Here is a 24413-nt window from a genome sequence, read left to right on the forward strand (position 1 = left end):
TGGGTCCCTAAAGCCAGAGAACATTCAGAAACTCCAGCTGCCAAGAGAAAATAATCTCCGCATGACAGCAGTCAAAAATATAACTTATCCTCATCTATACCCATGGGGTAAATAGAGTCATCATTTTGTTATTGTAGGCAGCTTTTATCTATGTTGGTCACATAAAACGTTATATAACAACTTAACATAGCACAAATTACCAAATAAAGTAAAGAACTGCATTTAATATACTTTGCAACGGGTTACCAGTTTGTTAACTAAAGTACAGTAATGGTAACAAAAGGGCATTTAAAAAAAATAAAAGATCTTTACAATAATCAATCCTACGTTACTACCCATATTTGATACAAACTATTTCATCCATCATTTACATTGCACAGAAAATAAAGTATGCCCTGCTGGGCACTACAAGGCAGTAATTTCATAAAGGGGTTCCGACGGTGCCTAACAGCAGGAGACAAGCTTGAGTGGTTTATTAAAGTCCCAGAAGATGCAGCCCTGAATTCTTCAGAGGTAAATTCACCCTCCTTGCATCCTAACTCTGACTCTTCCTCAGCACAGACCATTAATTCTCCAAAACTGTGTCAAATTACATATCATAGGCTTATATAAATAAGTTTCAGCAAGCAGAGCTTTCTAAAAGATACTGCTGCACAAGCACGGCCCCACAGCACGTCAGCCAACAGTAGCTGAATGTTCTCCGGCTCAAATCCCAGGTTTCCAGCTAGGAGCTCTCCGGTCCACCTTCTCAAGGCACGTGAGAACCACAAGGGAGGGCCGCTGACCTGCTGCTCCGACTGCGAGGTGTTGGAGGGGGAGTCTCTCCCAGCAGCGTCCGCATCATCTACCTCCTCGTCGGAAATCTTGAACTCCAAATCTTCCGTGTATCGCTTTCTCTTCACCTGCCTGCTGGAACGTCTCTTCTAAAACAGAAACAAACAAACAAACAAACAAACCCAACGGAGCAGGTTTAAAAAGCCATCACTGACGTTCTTGATAACTTTTCAGATGGTACGATACACATGTACATTTTTTTTTTAATTAATCTTGAAGAAAAGCTGATGAATTTAAGCTTGTACGTTGCCTAAGAAACCAGAGTGGCAATGAACATGACAGAGATGGGGGAAGTCTGGAGTCAGCCACCGAGGACTGGGCGAGGCTGGGCTGCTTCCAGCTACCAGACCTTCAGCTGGAGACTATAAGCAACCACATAACTGATTCTTTACTTGGGTGGCAGATCGCTCAGAAGTGAAAACAGTACAGAAGCCGGATGACAGCTACATAGGAATTCCTTTTACTATTCTATTTCTGTATGTTTTAAAATTTTTCCTCTAATAAAAGGTCTGCAAAAGTAAAGGTATTAGAAGATAACCTGCAAATTATAAAGTTCCACATAAATACTGAAATAGTACTTCAGAGGGCCATTTAAAAAAAAGGTCTGCATTTTAATTTTAGCAACAGTCTGAAAATTTTTGAAAAGATGAAGGACTAAATGGCAGAAGTGATAATGAATGACTATGAAAAGTAATTTTACTTTTTTTGGTTAAAATTTTTTTTTTTAACCACACTGATGAAAATGTGAAATCCTGGTAATAGTTATTACTATTACCTATTGCTAATAGGTATTAGTAAGATTATTGGCAAAATAGGTCCCCTGCCACCCCATGGTCAAAAGAACCCACTCCACCTCAGCAGGATAGTGTGGCCATGGCTATCAAAATTTAAAACATGCCCACCCTTTGACCTAGCAATGACGCTTCTAGTCAGGTACGTAACATATCTTCAGAATAGCTGCAAGATACCGCAATTGTTTTTTAGACCCAAACTTTTAGATCTTCAGAATAGCTGCAGGATAAATTGTAAAATAAAAAGAAAAGAAAGTCACATAATAAGAAGTAGCTTATAATTCTATATAAGATCTCTTTGTGTGGCTCATCAATACATAAACTCAAGACAAGGACACTGAATGTTTTGTGTACTTCTCTATGACTCAGTGCACATTTCCTTTAAAAAAAAATGAACGTATATGTTTACGTTTTCAATCACACAAAAAAAATCTGAAAAGACACATAAATTATTAGCAGCTATGAATTCTAGGGAGTGAAGTGAATGGAGCAGGAGGAGTTTTATACTTTTTGTTCAAAATAATTCTGTATTGTTAGACCTTCCTGATGAAGAATTAGTTTTGTGAGTTAATGAAAAATGGGGAGGAATAACTTTTCATTAATATGGGTATTTGATAAAAGCTAACGTAACTATAAAATGACATATGTAAGTTTAAATCACTGGTAAGTGTAAGATTATAGCTTGTAGAGGAGTTTAGGAAGCACACAGAATGAATAAAAATACTGAGAAAAGTAACACTAGTGAACCTTTTACTAAGAACTACAAAATAAAACTTTTTAAAAAATTTAAAAAAATTTTTTAAAGATTTATTTATTTATTTATTTATTTGACAGACAGGATCACAAGCAGGCAGAGAGAAAGAAGGAAGCAGGCTGCCTGCTAAGCAGAGAGCCCAATGCGGAGCTCGATCCCAGGATCCTGGGATCATGACCTGAGCTGAAGGCAGAGGCTTTAACCCACTGAGCCACCCAGGCAACCCCAAAATAAAACTTTTTAAAGAGACTCATGAATTGCAAAGTTGGTCAGTTAGGCAGAAAGGCAAGTCACCCCACCATGCAGAGCAGAGGAGGAACAAGCAAGACATTCGTGGCTCAAGTCAGGACCAAGTCAGTACCTTGCCTCAAAGGGTAAGACAGTTTTTTTTTTGTTTTTGTTTTGTTTTGTGTTTTTAATGTTTCTGCTCTCTCTGCTCTCAAGAGGGAATGTGAGGCAGTTCACAGTGCCAACTCGATATATGACCATCAAATGAGTTGTTGGAGACTATGAGCACTTAGTCCTAACACAGTTGTGACTGTAGAGGGGCAAAGCACCTTTCTGACTCAAGGTTTGTGGGATAACCTCTTAGTAACAGACTTCCTAGCAGCTTAGACCAGCAGCAGTAGTAACATAAACCGGAGGTCCTCCACTGAACCTTCTTGTCAGCCCCGCCTGGACCCAATTCCAGGTTGGGGAGGGGGGAACCTCCCCCCACTCCCCGCAAAAATCAGCAGGGGTTCTGCCATCTGTGACCCTTCCCCACACCACCAAGGCAGTTTAAACTTGTGGGCCATCAAAATGAGTGCTGAGTGTCTGAATTAGCCCAGATTCTCACTATGTGACCTTGGACATGTCTTTTGTGGACCTCAGTTTCCTGGTCTGCAGAATGGGGTTAATGATAGTTAACTATGTCATAAGTATACTTGAAGATCACATAAAGCAATTAGATTACATAACAGAATTCACTGAAAACATTTAGAAGAGTGCACGGTACATACGAATGCCAAATGAAATCAGTAGGTTTAAAGTCATCATTAACTAGCTCCGCCTTTCCAAAAAAATAAAAAATCAGAAAGCACTAAGGCTACAAGGTCAGACTACCCTGCACACAGCTTCCCTTCTCTCTTCACAAAGCTGATCTCTCTTCCTAACTCCTGCTCCTGTGCCCATTTAACCTCCCCTTACTTCTCAACTGTCCATTTCTTTCAGATATAAAAGGCTGTTAAGAGGAACAATATTTCAATTTTATAAAATTCAGCATAATATCTGTATTTCATCTAATATATCCATTTAACTAAATTGAAATGGACTGATCTATATTTTCCTCTTGTCGTCCTTAACCTAAGGAGGAATGTGCTACCAGTGATGCACCTGTGATGTTTTATCAGGCTGCCCTGGTTGGGGTCATGTCACAGTACTTCGTCCAGCCTAAGTAACTGAACAGCTTACAGGGAGCCTAAGACAAATCCCCTTTACACTAAATATCACTACTGAAGAAATGTTACAGTACAATAAAATAGGAAGCTTTTTGTTTTCTTGAGTAGAAATTTATGATTGGTGGACATAACTGTTTTACTTGTGGAAGTTTGTCCTCATATCAACTTGGATGCCCTCCTCATTCTCTCTCTCAAATAAATTAAAATCTAAAAAAATAAAATACAATTAAATTAAATTAACCATAACTCAAAACTTCTGAACTGACACTAAAACAATAGGTCAACTTGTTAAACTTGGATTGCTTTAGAAAAGTTGCATATAATTAACATGGCTACACCAAAGAGAAGACTTACACATGCTTTCAATATCTCTCTGCAATAGTACTTTGAGATACAATTTTCAGTTTACATTATATGGCATTTACTAGTTTAAACCAATCACAGAAACCAAGAACTGTTAGCCCTTTATGCATAGGATACAGGAAGAAACAACAAACAGCAGACAGCATCACTTCCTGTGTCAGGAGACAGAAGAAGACCTGCCTTCAAACCCTGTGTGGTTGTTTATATGAGCTACTGAACCTGCAACAGTTATGCACTAGCCAATTAGAAAGGATGCACTGATGTTCATTTGAACAGACTGGCCTTTTTCTAGAACTGAAACGCAGAAGGAAAAAATGAGTATTTCATAAAGTCCAACTGTGTCTCTATAAATACAAACACTTTTAAGAAACAGCAGCGTTATTTGTGAGGAAACAATAGAATTTTCTTGACTTGTATGAATAAATCTGTTTAATGTTGTCCAAATACTACTGCCATAAAGGCCCTAGTTGAAGCAAACATGATGCAGGAAAAAACAGACTTGCGCATTAAAATAAAATTTAAAACCATCCAAATACTTTAGTTTAAAAGTCCCTAAGCAATTAAAAAAGACATCCACTTACCTTTCCTATCTCTTCAGTGATGTGTAAAAGGAAATTACAAAATTTACCCAAACGGCCAGAGGCATCACAAGTTAGTTAAAGAATCAAACCAAACCACATTAATTCACACGTACTCTATCTTTCCTCTCCTTTTTGGGCCCTCTTAGTTTAAGCCATTCCGTGACATTTTAGACCTCAGGGAGTTCTACTAAAAAACAAACAAACGGGGTGCCCTGGCTGGCTCAGCCAGTAGAGCACGTGACTCGTGATCTCAGGATTGTGGGTTTGAGCCTCACATTGGGTGCAAAGATTACTCAAAAATAAAATCTCTTAAACAAACAAAACAAAACCCTAACTTTCTGAAATTCTTTAGGAGAGAGCTGCAAATGGCATATTTTTTCTTTTCTAACTTTTAAGCGACTTGGTAGATAGTACAGATAGCAAGTACTTTGAGTGGACCAAATTCTCAGAAAAAGGCAAGCAGGCTGTTAGGGGCAGACTTCTGATTTGAGCAGGGCTCCTCAGTAACTGCTCCTTGATAACTTAGATGTCAATCACTGAAGTGACATTCTTAGCCATCCCAGTGGAACATACTGGCATGCTTCCAGAGAACGTAACAAGGAAATAATTTTTAACAGTCACGTGGAAGGGCCTCTTACCTTGTAGTCCAATCAGTGAAGGCAGTGTGCTTTACAGGTAAGAATCTAAATTCCTAATGTTTATCTCAGTTTTTCGACTGCTTCCTACAAAATTCTCCAAGAGTCAGGAGAATCTAATACTGAAAAGTTCTGCACCGCTGCCATCCAGAAAGTCACAAACTTGTTCACAGAAACTTATTATATGACTATAAAGCTCAACTCTGGCCTTCAAATGTCAGAAATCTTAAGACAAGCTACAGATTACATGTTGGTTTTTTTAATTCTGCAAAATAAAAGAATTGACAAGCAACCGAACATCAGAGAAAATGAGAAATGTGAAAGCAGCTTTACACAAACCAATATATCAACAATGTGTTCCAGACAACAATAAAGCCACCTTTAAAGCAGCTCTATAACAAAGACAGGGGAGGTCTAGTGTACTTGATACGCAGCTAAAGTTACCCATGCTAAATAACCAAGGCTCGGGATCAGAATGATGGTATTACCTGAACACCTGGGTCCTCATCTTCTTCAGGAGGAGGAGATGGTGGGGGCGTTTTGTCTAAGTCTGAATTTTCAGAACCTTCTGTTTTTCCCTTGTTGACCTTTTTCTTCAAAGCACTTGCTTCTGAATCAGGTTTCTTATTACTAGAATTCAAAGTGGATCACTTAGTGTTCACTTTTTAATGAGGTTTTCCACATGTCCCCATGCCTTATATTTCCCGCATTAATATCCCGAAAGTATCAATGACAACTGATAAATCGATGCACATTGGCCATTTACAGTTAAACGGCACTCTCAAGTAAGTTTTTACAGCAAAACCCCACAATGATGACCTCTGGCAAATATCTGACCTAATTAAAAAGAAATTTCATGCAAAAACTCCTAATACCACCCGGAATACATTTGTTCTTCTAGACAATGCAAAATCCCTGCCAATACACCAAGGCATAATGAAAAATCAGATCAAGAAGTAGTTTTGCTATTAAGTTTTTAAGGTACAGAATGATTTTTTTTTTAATGTCTCAGGAAACGACACTATAATGATCATTTCTTTGTGTCTCTTGCAGAGAGTTTTAAATACTCCTATTTAAGTCCTTTTCATAACCAACACTACTAGGTGTCCTCTATTATGTCATCCAGCTATATTATTATCCAATGACAGCCTTTTAAAATATAACAAAATATATGGCAATTTCCTGTACTACATAATTTTACTTATTGCTGTCTTCTTCATTTAAAATAATCTTTGTTTTGGTGCTAGGCATTTTTGACGCAGTCACAATAGCTTCTCCTTCAAAAGCTAGGTCTCTGAAATACAAAAATATAGCAAGGCGACCCCAATAATTAAAGTGCATGTTCCATACTATGTTTCTGTCAAACGTTAATAGGATTTGAATGTTACATAAGTCAAAAGACATGAATGAACTCTAAGAAAAAAATTTTTTTTTAATTTAACTTTACCGTTACCTTTAGAACCTTCATTTGACATTCTTTTAGAATGTACATTTAATGGTATCTTCCATTCCAATTTCCAAACAAGCCCCAAGGTTTTCTAACATTATCATGTTATCCAACATTTAAATTCATCTAACCTTGGTAATGATTACATTTATTATTTCTGGAAAACCTAAAATTCTAAGAAACTTGAAAAAAAGATGTATTTCAAAAGCCTTTAAAAAGTTTATTTATTGAAGTTTATAAATTCCAGAAAAGTATGCTGACAGAATGCATTAAACAGCATTTTTTTCAGCCTCAGTTACTACAAAGGACACCAAGACATCGCTATCGCTTTTATTTCAATAAAACATAACACGTAAAATATTTCAGAAGTATGTTAGTATAATAAAGTATCCATCACTCACCTAAAATTTCTATCATGAGCAAATAAAATATTTGGTAATCCTAAACTAGTTCTTTCTAAATACTCAGAGCTTGTTTTTATTTTGTGAACATTGTAGCAAGGTAAATAGCCACATAGGGAAGTAACTTACAAGAATTCAAGATTACAGCAAAGGGCAGTTAGATTTAAAGAGTTTTTTTTATTAAAAAAAAATTTTTTTAAAGGCAGTGTCTGAAAAACTTGAAGTCCCCAAAAGATTCATGGAAATAATAATATTTTTTAAATTAAAAAAAAAATCCATACAACAGTTCCTCATCCGACTGTCCTAGTGTTTACGCTACACACGGACAGAAGTCTCCCCTACCATGAGGCTCCATTTCCAGCATTTATTTCCGCTCTAACTGCCACAAATTATACAATACTACAGCTGAACGCTGGGCCCCTTTCCTTTCATCTGCACGCCAAGAGCAATCAGATTACCCTGGTAACCAGCGGTCACATGACCAGCACCTGCTCTTTTGGCTGGATGCCACTGACTAAAGCCATCTGCTTCCCTCAATCAGCTTTCAAACATTCTCAACACCTGCGCTGCAGTGTTTTGTGGTTTCTTTTATCAAATCAGTGCAAAACTGCTTCCAAAACTTTACATATTTCTCAAATTTGTTTAAATCAGAGGTAGGCCTGTCACAGAGTTGAACCACTGCCAGGTAAAGTAAGTCGGCAGCCGGTGCTTTTCACGGTGACCTCTCCGCACCAGAACGAAGTACACAATTTAATTTAGTGGGGTTACTGCACCCTGTGTGAACTATCCTATAGGAGTAAAAAGGCTTACTGTCTTAGAGCCACCAGAGCCCAGGTTTGATGAAATATCAATTTGCCGAAGGAGAGAAGTGCTAATGATTTTCCATCTGCCCTTCCCATGAATGAACTATGTGGAACCTTCAAGGCTGTTAAAAGTCAGACAAGACCTCTCCAAATGCTTCGGAAGAAAAAGCTTGTAGCCAAGGGAAGCACTCACCCCAGATCTGATTACGGAAAGATTTCTAAACTCATTAGACTTTGTGCTATTAACATTGCTCAGAGACAGCTAAGCATTTCTACGCTGACATCTTCTCATGACATCAATATACAAATCAAAAACATGTCAAGAAGTCAAAAAAAGCTACAAAATCCTCATTGTCCAACCCAAAGACATTACAATTGAGGACAAGATGAAGTTACTTTGATTTTTAAACCGCCTTTGCTACTGTGCAAGAAGCTCATTTGGATTTTCAACTAAGTGTTATATTAAAACTGCTCTGTCCCCAGAAAAAGCCAAAGTCAGAATTTTTAACAAATGAGGTGTAATGCAGAATGGTGCTTTGTGCACTGATGAGGGTCAGACACACCTTAGTTCAAGTTCTGACTCTGTCATGTAGAACCTTTTCTGTCTGGGACCTGGGACAAGCCACTCCATTTCCCTGCGCCTCCGTTTCTTCTTCTGTAAAAGGAGGTTGGAAATTCTATCTTCCTCCAAGATTCATTAGGAGGTCTAAGTGAGATAGTGGATGAAGGCCTTGGCAATGTCTGACACAAATGGCCAAGGACGCACACACATCCGGAAGATATGCAGCTGGGAACGTGTTCTGAAACGTCTGCAAACAAATCCTCTGACATGACTCAGACCCGCTTGGGCCAAATCAATTGAAGACTGAGAAACAGAACCCCACCTTGCTACAGATCATTTCCTCTAAGCAACATGAGAAGGAAGGCCCTTTGTCCACAGTGCCCAAAACAAGCTGGAAGAACAAACCAGCAGACAATCCCAAAGGCCGTTCCTCTCCAAGCCCAGGACCACTGCTCCAGCCCAGGCAGGTGTCATCTCCCACTTTGCCCATCACAACTGCCCACACCCCCTCCCACTGCTGCCTCTGGGGTCCCACGGGCAGCGTGGCCCACTCTCAGACCGCTGGGGAAAGGGCACACAGTGCACCTCCACTGTCGTGATGTAAACTGCTCTGGCGCAAAGCTAGTCTTTTCTAATGTCAGAGCCAAAACACAGCCATACAAACATTCCTTCCCCAAATTACAATTTGGAAAGCTGGAAGGTACAAAAAGGACAGTCCTCCCGTTGAGGGTAAGAGAATGTTACCGATCAGAAACATCCCTTAAGCTGACACTCCAATATTGAGAACCGGGCCACCGAGTGGCTTGGCACAGTCCACAGAACCTCTAGCAGCTGCCGTGCTGGCTGCTCACGGGTGTAGGTGATACTGGCCTCCACAAGGTGACCTGCCGGCGAGGATCACAAGGAAGACTGGGGGCGTGCAGGGACCACTATCTCACTCCAGCCCTAACCGGCCTCCGCCCCGGAGAAATCCTGTCTGCTTCCATTCTGCTCTCCCAAACCCACTCTGCTTCCACATTTCCTAATTCAGGGATGTGGTGCTGCCACCAAAACCAACACCAACCCACCCTCTACGCATCACCACAGTGACCAGCTGCGGTACAGACCTGACCGCACCATCCTGCTTGAAGTCCTATCCCATGTTTAACAGGCCTGCCAGTCTGCACTGGCTTGTCAGGCCTTCTGCAGCATCTGCAAATGGCAACAGTATATTTCTACTCTTTTCACACCCCAAACCCTCCACTCACCTTTATGCTGCAGACACCCAGAACTGCTCCCTGAGGGACCCACCTGTTTCTTCCACCTCCTTTCCCCTCCCCACTCCACCTACGGCCATCACACACTCAGGGAAGCCTCTCCTAGCCAACGCAGACCGGATCACCAGCCACATGTCATATGGACCCCACACAAGGAAGGGGTATTTAAAATATACAAAATGTGGCGGTCGCACTCCTGCAGTGATCCAAAACCAAAGCTGTATATGGACCTGAGTGTGTGTGTGAGTGCAGGTCTTTCCCCAACCAGCCCTTAAGCTCAGAAAGAGGAAGAAGTCTGTCTTATTTATCTTTATTTTCCTGGTGCCTGGTCAGGTAGGCTCCTTATCAATTTTAGCAGATCGATTTCACTAAAGAGCACAAGTCACAGCCACGACAGCACTCACATATACAGCCCTTATGATGTGCCAGTGCTTTTCTCATTAACTCATTTAAGAAAACCCCACAGATTCTATCTTTATGATGAAAGACCTATGAGGCTCAGTAAAATAGGACTGACGTGCTACCGAAATAGAGTGAGACTTAGCAAGTTTTCAAAACCAGTACATCGCTATACGTCCCCCCCTCCCTCACCAAGTCCTTTTATTTCCTCAGCCTTATCTCCGCCATTGCTGGTGTGACCGAGATACGGAGCCACCCACTCCTGAGGCCAGGCAAACCCCTACACCCTCAGAAGCAGCACATTTCTCTGGGGACGGTGCTAGTAGTCTGAAGGACTTATTTCCATTGTGCACTTTACCATGAGAGCCAGGTCACACGGGTGGCCAGCTGGACGTGCTGAGGGTCCACAGCTTAGTGACATTTAGGTCACCACCATCAGACCAGGCTCTAAAAAGTGCTATAATGGCCCCCAGTATGGTCAAAACACAAGCCGCCTTGATGAGAACTCTGAGAACCCAAACTTTATCTTCAGAGAACACATGTTATATGGAGGGATGAACTAAGGACAATTCATACCCTTTACGGAAGAGTTTGTAGTCAGCTTCCAACTGTAAGGGTCTACACTGAAGGGCTACGTGGCGGGACCTAAAACAGGCAAGACCTCATTCCACCTAAGACATAGCACAGGGATAACGAATTCTTTTTGGTGAGAACAAGTATACGCTTTTCAAACAAGCCAAGGGCCAGAACTTACAAGAAATCCCACTAGCTCAAAAGGCGTTATTAATAAAGACTCAAAACTAATGGATGAGAAGCCAGAGGCGAGAGAGACGTTCCTGGCATAGGGCGTTTGCAGTGTGCTCCAGCTCTAAAAGATCCAGGCGCCGTAAGAAAAAGTGCAGTAAAGCTGTGAGGCTCAAGGGCCCAGGCATGGTGGAGAGAAAAGCATCGAGCCTCTCAACTTGAGTGTAGGATTCTCCTCTAAGTTTCTGAACCACGAGAAAGAAATTTAAAAGAGGAAGAAGTGAAGGAAAAAAGAGACAAGATAAAGCACTAAGAGCTCAAAAGTGTCAATTAAGGCAACATAAAATAGGATACATCAAGTAAAATTAAAGCCACAAAACAAAATAAAAATTTTAGAGAAAGTCCTTGGGCCAAGATTTATGCAGTGGCTGAACTAGAATGTAATGAAATGCCGGTGACAGAATAAACTAAGGACGAAGAGATAAACTGCGCAGCAGACAGTGGACACAAAAGCCAGCTCCTTCCCACAAAGGTGATCAGAGCCGCCGAGGTGAAGGGGAAGGCCTGGGAGCACTCGGGAGATGCTCCACAGGGCGATCTTGGGCAGAGAGCATCTGGGAGCATCTGGGCGGGATGGGGGGATGGGGGGATGGAGCACCAGCCTTGACCTGGCCAGCCAGCCTATGGATGCTGAGCTGCCTGCTGGGGGTCACATGCGTCACTCCAAGGGGGTGCCCAGCCCCCCCCCCCCGCCCCCGCCAGCTCCTAAATTCCACCTAGAAATTCTTCACCCAGCTCTTCTGGTTGAGAAAGAGAAAGAAGAGTTGAGAAAAAGAGAGAGAAGGGGAGGGGATTCTATCTTATTTCTGAACAACAAACATAGGACTTCAGTGACAAATTAATAGGTTGTTTTTTTTTTTTTTAAGTTCCTTGAAAGTCACTGGATGAAAACACCTCTAAGACATTGAATTTAATCTAAATTGTTACCTTAAATAGCTCTTCTAGCATCAAGTACTCCTTAAGTATATTAACCATGCTGAATTTTTAGGAAAGAACAAAGAAAGTTAGAAAAGATACAAAAACCTAATTTGCTTTCATTTAAAATAAGAGTATATTTCAACTCAACGTGCCTCGCTTTTACATTTTACAATCAAACCTTCCAAGCATGAAGAAGCTGAGGGCCAGACAGGCAACATGTTCAGCCAGAGAAGTGGCATTGCTAAGACGGGAGCCATACCTGTCTTATTCCTGGGCCCAGGTCTGAGTCGGAGACCTGGCCTAAGGCATCCAACCTCCTCACACTAACCTCCTCACACACTCTCTCTAAGAGTCCAGTGCATGCCTGGCCTTTTGGGGGTACACTTCAGACCTCGACCTGTCCTGGTGAATGTCTTCTGTTACCTGGGACCATCTCTGGGGCCCCTGGTTCATCAGAATCCAGTCCTGAGGACAGCTACAGGGTTGCTGCCCCTTATTTAAAGGAGGAGGAAAGAAGGGAGGGAAAGAAAGTATAATAAAAAGCTAGAAAGCCTTCTAAACAGCCAAATTCATTTTTAATATATTAAATATATTGGGGGGAAACTCCTCATGTAGTCAAGAATTGTCATTGAAAACCTCAGGGTCACTGAGTTTTATGGACTGAATTAAGGTCTGCCAGTGACAAGGAAAAGAACTCTAGTTAGCTAACACGTTATCACATCCCAGAAGCCAACATGAACACCAGCCGCTCTGGCTACATGGCACCGCCTGGCACTGTGATGGAACATAAAGAATTGAGTAAATCAGACATTATAAAATGGATGCAAATAGTACACCCTTATCCTAGAGCATATCCCCCAAGTGCCAACTGTCAGTGTCCAATTCTCAGATGCCACTCTTATTTTTAGGCACTGTGCTCCCATGACCCCAGAGGGCTGATGCTGGGCTAACTGTGGCAGTTAGAACCCCATCCCCTGGATTCATAAGGATCTTCTCAGATCGGCCAGCATGGCCAACACAACAAGTGAGATGGGCAGCTTGTCCACATTTTAAACAGGTGCCACAGGTAGGTAGAGAACTAGGCAGAGCAAACAGTAAAACCCACAAGGAGAAAATACTCCCACCCATCCTAACAGGAGAAGCCGAAGGACCATGACGTTATACTGTTCATATAGGCTTCGGGGCTATATACACAATTAGCATTCTAATGGAAGTTCAAGTTCTCTCTCCAACATCAAAATTAAGAAGAATGGTGTCTTTTTTAATTCATACTATTTCCCCAGTTAAGATTCTTTTTTTTTTTTTTTCTATTTGAACGAGAGTTGGGGGTGGGCAGAGGAAGAGGGTGGAGCAGACTCCCCGTTGAGCTGGGAGACTGAATCCAGCAAAGGGCTCCATCCCAGGACTCCAAGACCTGATCAAAAGGCAAATGCTTAACCAACTGAGCCCCCCAGGACCGGCACCCCTGCCACCTGTCTCCCAGTTAACATTTTAAAGCTAGGCCACACAGACTTGTATGAGAAGCTGGAGGGAGGGCTGGTGCTTCAGATGGCTGACGACATGCTCAGGGTGAATTTGCACAGCATCTAGACTTGAAGGGGCCCTTACCTGGGTGGGCAGAAGACAACTAGCAGAAAGATCTTTTTTTTTATTTGACAGACAGAGATCACAAGTAGGCAGAGAGGCAGGCAGAGAAAGAGAAGGAAGCAGGCTCCCTGCTGAGCAGAGAGCCCGATGCGGAGCTCGATCCCAGGACCCTGAGATCATGACCTGAGCCGAAGGCAGAGGCTTTAACCCACTGAGCCACCCAGGCGCCCCCAGAAAGATCTTTCTATATCATGTGACAAATTTTGCATTTGTACAGATTTTCATACCTTTCAAAAGCATTTTCATATATAGACTTTTTTTTTTTTTTAAAGAAAGAGAGGGAAATAGGCTCCCCGCTGAGCTGAGAGTCCAATGCTGGGCTTGACCCCAGGACTCTGAGATCATGACCTGAGTGGAAAGCAGAGGCCCAATCCACTGAGCCTCCCAGGCGTCCCTTATATGGACATTTTTAATAATCATTAAAAAAAAAAAAAAAACAATCAGCCTAGGACTCCTCCTGCTCTTTAACCTACGATTCTAAGGTCACCACCACAATGTAGAATGGCAACATGTGCCCCACCCTAAAATGCCACTTAAGAGAGTCTTTGAAGGAACACGTCTCTAGAAATAACCCCCTTTAGCATTCCACTGCCACCACCAGCCTCCTCCCCAATTCAACTTCCATCACATGGGCACAATGAGAGTTGGAAGCAAGGTCGAAGCCACACTCTCCCACATCAACCACAGAGGCAGCAGGCCACCACTCTCAAGCCCACCCCAGCTCCCTGGACAGGCAGAAACAAAAGTCAGCCAGGCCCAGTGCGGTCCTTCCCTGCATCTAGCACAGGGAAGGAGTCAGCAGAACCTGCTTTGTAAGGGTCAGTGGTGCTGGGCATTCTCTTGCCCCGAGGACTAGCAAACAAACCACGTGTTGCTAAATCTAGCACAGTCTGTACTAAAAAGTGCCTGATGACTACTCCCTCCCTGCTCACTCAGCCAACTGAGGACAAATCGGACGGAGGAAGGGTGATAAGGTGGCCTGTCACTAAGAAGAGAAAGACTTTGAGATGGTCATCCTGAAGCAAAAGAAGGATTTGGGATTAAGAGCCAATGGGTGGCTCAGTCAGTTAGGCATCTGACTCTTGATCTTGGCTCAGGTCATGATCTCACGGTTGTGGGATTGAGTCCTGAGACTCAATCTCATCCCCACCCTCAGTGGGGAGTCTGCTTGAGATCCTCTCTCTCAACCCCTCCCCCTGCTCACATGCTCTCTCTCAAATAAATCAATCCTTAAAAAAAAAAAAAAAAAAAAGAGAGAGAGAGAGAGAAAGAAAGACTCTCAATAGCCCCCCTTCAAAGAGAAGAGAACCTCTGAGACCACCAGGGAAGGCAGCCACCTCGAGGTATCCCTGACCTGGAGCTTGGATTTAATGAACCAGAGACTGGTAAGGCAGACCAGGGGCAGAGAAGCACAATGCCCACAGGCACATTTTCCCCCTTGTTCCTCTCCAATGCTGAAAGGGCTCGAAAGTCCATTTTGCGACCACATGTTAAAAAAATCCGTACCCTCTTCTGCAGGCACACTGTCCAAAATACCTAATTCAGTATTTCCAATTATCCAATGCCACAAATCAAAACTAAATCATAGGATATAAAAGAAAGAACAAAGAAACAGAAGAAAATCTGCAGGTTTAATTTACTTTATTACCTACGTACCTGAGGGAGAGGTATCTGACTCTCCAGGCTTTCTGTACTGATTAAGCAAAACTAGTTTAATGGTTTGCTTTTGTGTCTAATCTCTGCTGAGAAATTTTATGTGTATAAGAGCACACTATATAAACTATGTACTAGGTTACCAAACATAAACCACCACGGAGCTTGTTGGCTGAATAAAAGTATTCCTCAGGTAAAACGCTGCTACTTTCTTAGATCCTCAGAGGAAAGTTGCCACGTTTTGAAAAATAAGAGTGGTACATCTGCCGTCCACTTAAAATATTGCGTCCATCCTCCTTGAGAAACGGCATTTTAGTTTCCTGCTAACTCGGATGCTGAGGCTGGGAAACGGCAAGGAAGCTGCACCAGAAGCGAGCCTCCACGGCTCCCTTGAACCAGGGCTTCACCAGTCAAGTCACAACCTCGGGCCAAGTTCCCTTCTTTATGCCCATTCAAAGAGTCTTTATAGAGCTAAATGGACCACTAAATCCTTCAAGAGTCATTCAAAGGAAGCGCTTCCTCTAAATTCTCTCTCACTGCACAAGGCCCATGCTTACACAACAGAAAACACACTGAAGAGAAGAATGCAAAATTCTCCTGTTTCAGCTCCTTGAATTCTTCCAATATGCAAATGTCTTAGCTCTTATTTTCAATATTTACTGCCAATATTTGAAGGCTATAAGGACACCTGGGGAGAGCACCAGGAAAAAAAAATGGGTAGAAAAATATATATTTAACATAAAAGGGAAAGAGGAAGGAAAGATACATTTCTAATAGGAAAGTGGAATGTGGCCCATTTTTCTCATTATTAAGATTTTAAATGTCTTTTCCTGAAGTGCTGAATACCTTTTTCTGTTTCTCTATCGTTCTATGTCCCAGCTTCTAGGTGGATTCTGTGAGTTTTTCTGCACAGGCAAGGCAATATCATTGTATGTGGGTTGCCAAAAAGGCCAGTTTGCTGGGAATGGCCACAAATGCAAGCCCCAGCCGCCTTCCGGAATGCAGGAGAATGGCAGGCGGTGAGACAGACATCCCAAAGGCATACAGAGTCAGACCCCTGAGGACAGCCACCCTTTCTAAATGTGCTCTAGCATCGAGAGTGTGTGACTGAGGCAGAACAAGCTCTCTCCCTGCCACAGACATAACACAGAGCCAGGCAGACCAGCAGTGGTTACTTCTGTCACCGCCCGCTCAGAGAGCGTTATTTGTTTGCGGAACGTCACCAATGATCCGGCATCCAGGGCCGAGTGGGAAAGATGCGAGCAGTTCTACACTAAATTTTTCATTTCACTTCTGTTTATTCCCTTCTATTTCAGCCCTCTGTAGGAAAATTATTTTCTGTATAAACAAATTCATCAAGTTAACTTATTCAAGGATGGAAATAACTGGTATCACATAACATTTTGCAAAACAAAATTGCCACTGCTGTATTCCAGTGCTTAAAAGCAAACTGCTATGGCAATTCAACCCCAGTGCTAACATAACCCAAACCCCCTATTACCTTCATCACTGCATATTCAATTTACATAATTATTCTGCTATGCTATTCAGAATTTACATGTAGTTGTATAGCATTCTACTTATCTGCACTTCAGGGACATGATTTCCTTCCTAGATTCAGCAGAACGCAAGACCACAACTTGATATACTCAATTCATCTGGCCAGTAGAAACTGTGGCTCAACAAAATAATGGGTTGGCTTGTTAATTTACTGAAAATCTCTATTCGATTACCATCTTCTTGGACAGCCACCTCCATCTGACCATCAATGACAGGAAAGCCTCCTGGGATGTCCTCATCATACTCTGTCATGACTCAGCAGGTGGCCCAACAAGTAACCGGTCAAGTCACCAAGGCCAACAGAGGTCCTCCAAACACTCCTGGCACCCCTCAACAGGGCCCATGTCTCTGGGCCCCGTTACAACAGCCCCCATTCTGCATGAACTTCCCAACGCTCAGTGGAAATGTTCCATTTGATTATCTGCACACCACTTGGGGATTAACAACTGTCACCTCTAGGAGGCATCCACTGAACTATGACCCTAAGGCAATGGGGGGGGGGGGGGTGCCCAACACTCTTCCTGGGAGAAAATAATCACATGTTCTCTCTCCTATCAAAAACATGTGACTCTAATGCAAAGCCATTACTCAGATTCAGCAATGCCAAAAATTTACTCTGCACAGACAATTCAAACTTAAGGATGAGCAGCTGAGAGCACACACTGGAATTTTCTCTCGTGGGTAAACACAGGGCCTCTCTCCGCACCGAGGCAGCCCAGGTGATCAGAACTGACTGGATCTGATGCCCCAAGTTCCTAACACTTGTTTAGAGCTGTTGGGAAATTTTCAGTAAGTTTCACTGTTCAATACAGCATTTTGATATCTGCCCTAATATATCCCAAAAGAGGTAAGGGTAAGCTAAAAGTATGTTTTTAAAGACAGGACTAGGTCAAGGTAGACTCAGAACCTGAAGGTAACATACTTGGAAATTTATGACAAGATCCAAGACACAGTGGGTTTCTTTTTTTTTTCTTTTCTTAATCGACGTTTATCATTAGGTGCTAGATTCAAAAAATTAAGGATACAAACTAAAAAGACAGATAGATCTTGAGGCTAAAGCTAGTCTTGGTGACATATTTTCCGAGTTCTAGGAAGCTTCTTTAGAACACAGGCTCTTACGTTTCAAGTTTTAAAGTGATAATAATACATTCTTTTAAAATTTTGCTACAATTTCTCCTTGGGAAAAATAACCATATGGCTCCTCCTACCAAAAGCACAATACTTAGCTTTCAGGCAATTATATTTCTAAAAAACCCTTGATAAATCAGACTGAAAGTCTACCCATACCCTCCCTGCTCACATCCTAACACTTAACAGAGCACCTACAAAGAATAAGTACTTAATGAAGCATTTAAATAAATGAAATATTTCAATAAATGAAAGCAAAATTTATAATGGGTTGTAAGTTTAGAAGAGTGTTCACATGGGAGAAAAATGGTTTTTAATTAAGAAACTGCTTACTGAGGCATCAAAGAAGGTTCCTAAGTTAAGTTACCTGTAAGACTGAGTTACTGAATAGAATTCTGTTATTTTGGCACCATAAAAAGTACTGATGACAAAAATTTTTAAATGACTGTGATACAGACTTTCAAAACACTACAGAGTAACTTATTTGGGGGTTGTATAGATATTCTGAGCAGAAGTTTGAAAATCCAACTTTGCTCTTTCCCTTTGCAGGGACATCTCCATAGTCACAGAAATCATCTCCGCTCTGTATTTGCACGTGCACCCACAGGAAAGCCTACAAGTCAAAGGTTTGCAGGCCAGCGAGCTCAAAAAGTTCTCATCAAGCACGTCTGTCGCAGACCTGAGCGTGCGTGTGTACACACTCGAGCGCGGGTGTGTGTGTACACATGTGCATGGGGGTCAGAGGGGGAGTGTGTTTTCTAATGAAGTTTGCAAACAGGTTCAGATTAACCAAGTCTGACCATACTTCCATCTGGAAACTATATTTTCTAACATGAGCCATATTCCGAAAAATAGATTCAGATGTTTGGAATTGGTTCAGAACGGTTGTAAGAAATGTTCAGTACAAATGAAAAAAATTAGTCTTCAATGTCTTCTCCTCTCAGCTTTTCTTACTGAGTAAATATGCCTTCTGGGGGGTCAGAGTCGGTAGGGAAGTACAGAGGGAAGTATGGAGTGGAGGAGGGTATTTCCTAGAAGCTAAAGAGTGTGCTATTCTTGCATGCATATCTAATGGATAACTGCTATTTGATTTCTCCCACGTTGCCCACTAGCATTTCAACCCTGCCCCTGGAAGGCTTACTCCGCCGAGTGGAGAGAATTAATTCTCCTGTTTCAACTTCTGGGAAACAGGGCTGAAATGCTGAGTGAAATACAGTGACCTATCTTGCTCCTGTAATCCTTCTTTCCCTGTTTTGCATTGTCCTTGAAAATGAGGTTGCTGGTCTAGGCTTATAAATAAGTAAGCTGGTAATCTGGTTCTATTTGGTCAATGGCAAACTTTCACAAAAATACAGGCAGCAAATGATTTTAAAATTACAAAGAATTTTTACCCAGTGAAGTCTACAATGTACCATCCAAATAAACAGCTTGTGGTAATTGAGTCCTAAATCCCAGAATGTATAAAACTCTTTCACTTTTCAGGCTGGTTATCAGAGAAAGGAACAAAAAGGTAGCAAAAAGCAAAGTGCTGCCCCTCCCCCATCCCCAGACCCCGCCCCCTTTCAAGGGCTGTCGCTGCCCCTGCTCATTTCTACACTGCGTTTGAGGGTGGTTATTTCTGCCCACAGCCTACCTTGACTTTTTGCTGGATTTGGGTTTTGGCGTGGCAGTTTTTGCTTTCTTTTCCTTTGGCTCTTTGGGAATCTTAGGGGCTTTCGGGGTCTTGGGTTCCTTGGGCTCTTTTTTCTCCTTGGGTTCTTTCGGTTCCTTCGGATCTTTTTTTACCTTCGGCCTTTTCTTTTTCTTTTTCTCTTCTTGGGACCCATCTAGTGAGTTCCTATTTAGTTCTTGGCTATCAACCCCACCAGGGAAGTCATCTTTACCAAAACTTTTACTGGGCTCCTCGGCAACAATGTGGTTGTTTTTCTTCTTCTTCTTCTTCTGCTGTGGCTGCTGCTCTACGGACGGCAGGTAATCATCACTCTTCACTAGCTGAGCGTTCGGTCCACTAACCTGAGTCATATCCGGCACTGGTTTCTCCAGAAAGGGCTCCGACGGAGAATGCTAAGAGACACAAATGGGAATTGAAATTAGTTTATCATTCTTCATACTTAAGAAAGGAACTGAAAGTTAGTAGCTGATGCTTCTGAAACTTTACACTCAAAGTAGCAAATATTTTACCAACTATACAGTTGTAAAATCTATCCTTTTCTCTCACCCAAAAGACAAGAAAGCACTTACATAAACGGTTAAAAAAGAAAAAGGGCAACCAAGCAATACAGTAAAAATTCTGGTTCAGGAAGAAAAATAACTCTCATTCACCTGAAGACACTGTCCATTTTCTTAGCAGCCCCTACGTGTGTGGGACTTGGCGAATGACAGAACAGCGGCAGAAGCTAACCCAAAGAATGAATTTAAATGGAGTTCTTTTCCTCTTGTGGGAATGAGAACTCAAATTAAAGATACATAATTAAGCCGCTTTAAACAAGAACAAGTATACTGAGCACCGCATGATTCAGGTACTGTAAAAGTTTGAAATCCAAATATCACACACAAATCTTATATGGTACAGGCCATTTCTGATTTAAATGACATGAAAATGACACATTAAAAGCACATAGCCAAACTTCATGACTCGCGATTTGTTAAATTTCTTGTACTAACATGAAATGCAGAGAGTGTTTATCCTAAGTTACTAAAGCTTCACGTTTTCACATTTTCCTGAGGAACAGAAAATCCAAACAGTCAAGCTGGTAAGTCTTGCAGATTTCTGACATTCACAAGGAGTGCATCTAGAGATGGGCTTAACACAGTAGAGACTATTAACAATTAGGATGGGATGTTAACTGGTCAGCCAAGAGCAGAGTCCATTCCAAACCAGGACAGGGGTAGAGTATCATCTGCACTGCAAATTACGACATCTAGTGAACCTTTGTAGTTCAGCGAAATACTTTAAAATGTCATATCTTCAAATGTCACTCGGGGTTGGGTTTGTTTTTGACTTCTTCATCTGCTTCTCCAGACACTGAATAGTAAGTATAACAGAAACAGTAACAATAATGGCTGCTAGTGGTTACTGAACAGTCTTACTATGGGCCACGCACCTGCTAAGCACCTGATACCCCTGACACCGTTCAACCCCCACACCAGCCCCAATCAGGAGCTGGATATGGGCTCTGACATTCAAGGACGCAGTCCTATTCCCAAGAAGTTACATGCCTCCTGACCATACCACTTCCAAAAGGTGGGGGGAGAGGGGGTAGAAGAGCCCAGATCCAGGTCTGCAGAGGACTCATGAATAACCCAAAAGCTGTACTCCCCATCAGCAAGATACTATAAATCAAATTCCAGTCCGAATAACTGAGCATCTGTTCCAGGCCATGCACTGAACTGGGCACTTTCAGGAATTAGTTCACCTGAATCTCACCAACAAAAATGTGGTGATCTGCCCTCATCTTTCGGAAAGGAAGGGAAGTCTGAAGAGGTTATGTGATCACCCAAGGTCACACAGCATGAGACAGAGCTGTGATCTGAATCTAGGTTTTCTAAACCAGTAAACCAGTATTCGGGCTCTGTGCTTATGAAATCTTTTTTTTCCCCCCTCTTCTGAAATCTTACATATGGGCATCCTTCTAGGAAATGCTCCATGGGTTTCATTTGATTTCCCAAGTATCCAGTGACCCCCATCCCAAAATTTTAAGACATTACTGTCTGAAAAGAAAGTGGGCATACTATCCCCACTACCCCTTACCGTGGTAACTTAAGAAACCCACATTCAATTCTCCCATCTGCACTGGTGCAAGAGACTGAGCCCAGAATTACAAGGTAAGAAAAACAAACTCTAGTCTGAGTCCTGCTGTTAACTCTACTATCAATGAAAAATCATTTCATTCATCCACGGTTCATTTTCTTCATCTGCACAATGAAGGGGTTCGGTCAGATGATTTCCAAAGTCTCTTTTAAAATTCAATGGTATTAGAAAATCTTAAAATGCATATGGCCTTTTCCTAGTCACAGCTAAAAGAGGATGAACCTGCAGAAGATTAAAGCTATACAGAAAGAGAAAGAAGCAAGAGCAGAAGTCTGAGGAAAAGCACACGTTGGGAGGGAGTCCCCGCGAGCAGGTTCCCACACAGGAACAGCACAGCAAGCCAAACACTCAAAGAAGTCACCCTCTGTCCTGCCTTTCCCCCTCACACACACACTCAACACACATCAACCAAGGTGCCGTCCATGTTCCCATTACCTGAGAATTCACAGCGTCTGATTTAACTGTGTGATTCAAATTCAGCTGAAGTCTGGTTAATTGTTACCTATTATTTCCAAGGTAAGGAAAAAGGAAAAAGCCTTTTTTTTTTTTTTTTTTCTAAGAGACTTAGAGGTCAAACTTATTTGGGACAAACTATTTTTCAGGAAATGGAAGAAAAAGTACTTCCTGGAAAGGGATGGAAAGAGAAAAGTCCACCAGTAAACAAAGCTTCAAGCATAGAACGGTGAATTAATCCCACGTATGCATACCTTGCTTTAATCTGCATGGCATTAACCCCAGCAACAAAGTGCCAGCTTCTAATGAGAAATACCTGGTACACATTCATGAACTCGAAAAAGCACAGAGCATCTAATACAAAAATACTGAAAATTTATCTACACATTTTAGCATACAAATGATTTTAGATGCTCCTTCTGGTAATAAATGAAGCCATAAATTAGTATCCCTTAAAATTTTTAATCTTCCATAAGAAGGAAAAAACATAAAGAGTAAATACAAAAAAGTATTAATCCTGTTTGATATGCAGCAGAATTATGTTTTGGTACTATATGAAATAGGGTGAAAAAGGTGCTCAGAAATATTATAGTGTTTACCAGACCCACATCTCCTTAAATCTTTTAGAGAAAAGCTGTTTTTGTAAACATTTAACAAAGAACAGATGGCCTGCCTTAATCATGTGGGGGAAAAAACCTGGAGCTCACAGTAATACCCTGACAAAGTCTCCCAGGCCCAGCCGTGCCCCCCCTCCCCACGCATGGTACAGTCTTCTCTAATGCTATTTAATTTTACAGCGGACATTTTCCCATCAATTCCCACTGCCTGACAGGTAATCAATGCCATTAACATCTGATATTACCATATAGGGCACTGCCAAAACCCCTCATTTATTAGAGCAACGTGGAGAATGTTAGATACCAAAGGTATTTTTAAATACACACCATAGGACTTTGCAGTTGACACATTTTCTACCGCAATTCCATGTGCCTGTTGGAATATTATGGGATTTGTAAGGATGGTGCCATGGACTTCCAGAACTAAAACAGCATGACTAATATTTAAACGGTAAACAAAAATGATTCAAGGTGTGTATACGTGTATCTTGTCAAAAAAATGACCAGAACCTAAAGATAATCACTTTTATCCTTAACTCCACTGTTCAAAATGTACACACCAGGCAAACACAGAAGCAAGTCACCTTATGTAAAACCGCAGAATAGACAAGATGCAAAGTTAACCAAAGGAGGGCAGAGATGAAGAAGTGAAGGCAACCCTTCTCTCACCTTCAATCAAGCGAGACCCAAAGTATTCAGGAGCATTCGCAAGAAAAGGAGAAAGTACCTAAAAGGAAACTTTTCATTTACCTCAGGGATGCTTTCCATCCAACATTCATCAGCTTGGCCTGGCTTAAAAGCTAGCTTATTTACTCATGTTTTGCCTTAATTACATCCGTAAAGCCTCAAAATGGTGGCAATGTCAAGCAACAGGCACGAGCCACGTGAGAGTAACACTGCAGTGTTTCCACCAGGTCTAAGCTCTGCAAACTAACAATGTTCAGTAATGCGGGACAGCGGGGGCAAAACATTGTACTTACTGAGTGATACAAACAAATCTAAAATCGAAATGCTACTTTGTAGTAACGACATCGCACTTCTGGGAGCATGTCCCTTCCCTGCACATTGAGCCAAAGGGAGGTATCTGTGCTCTCAGAGAACCTGAGGTTCTGGGGGAGAAGCCGCAGGCCACCCAAGGCTAAAGGAACGACAGATACAAACTTAAAACATGCTAAACTATGATTTCAATGATTTGTAAAAATACAAAGTGTTCACTTAAGATTGCAAAGTACTATTTGCTTCCTTTTTAGATTTTGGTTTTGTTTTTTGGTGGCTTTGGAAACACCTCTTTTATTGACGCGCTTCACTTTTATTTTTCCAGTATTACTCCCCAGGTTCTTGGTCCCTTGACAACTCTTTTAAAAAGGAATTCCAGTATGAAAACTGAAGCTCAATCTTCAGCCAAAAGAGCACACAGGGTGCACTTAGCAAAGGCTCTGTGAGTCCTGTTGAACCACCCTTTTCTTGTCAGTGACACTGAGAAAAAGAAGATGCACTCAGTATCTGGTGTCCAATTCATTTGTTCATTCAACAAATATTTAGGGATACAACAGTAAA

At 41.8% G+C, this 24413-nt stretch overlaps 1 protein-coding gene across 13 annotated transcripts in view; it reads right to left on the bottom strand.

Moving 5' to 3' along the window:
- The window catches only part of CHD7 (chromodomain helicase DNA binding protein 7), a 186911-nt gene that overhangs the window by 64167 nt on the left and 98331 nt on the right, over positions 1-24413 (bottom strand). For all 13 annotated transcript variants that reach the window (XM_082719361.1, XM_082719359.1, XM_082719360.1 and 10 more), the window contains 3 exons: positions 19609-20039; positions 5886-6027; positions 786-923 (listed from right to left, as the gene is read on the bottom strand). In XM_082719361.1, coding sequence (XP_082575487.1) covers positions 786-923; positions 5886-6027; positions 19609-20039 — 711 coding nt within the window. The remainder of the gene's footprint in view (positions 1-785; positions 924-5885; positions 6028-19608; positions 20040-24413) is intronic.

The sequence above is a fragment of the Mustela nivalis genome (assembly GCF_964662115.1).
Source record: "Mustela nivalis genome assembly, chromosome: 2".
NCBI lineage: Eukaryota > Metazoa > Chordata > Mammalia > Carnivora > Mustelidae > Mustela > Mustela nivalis.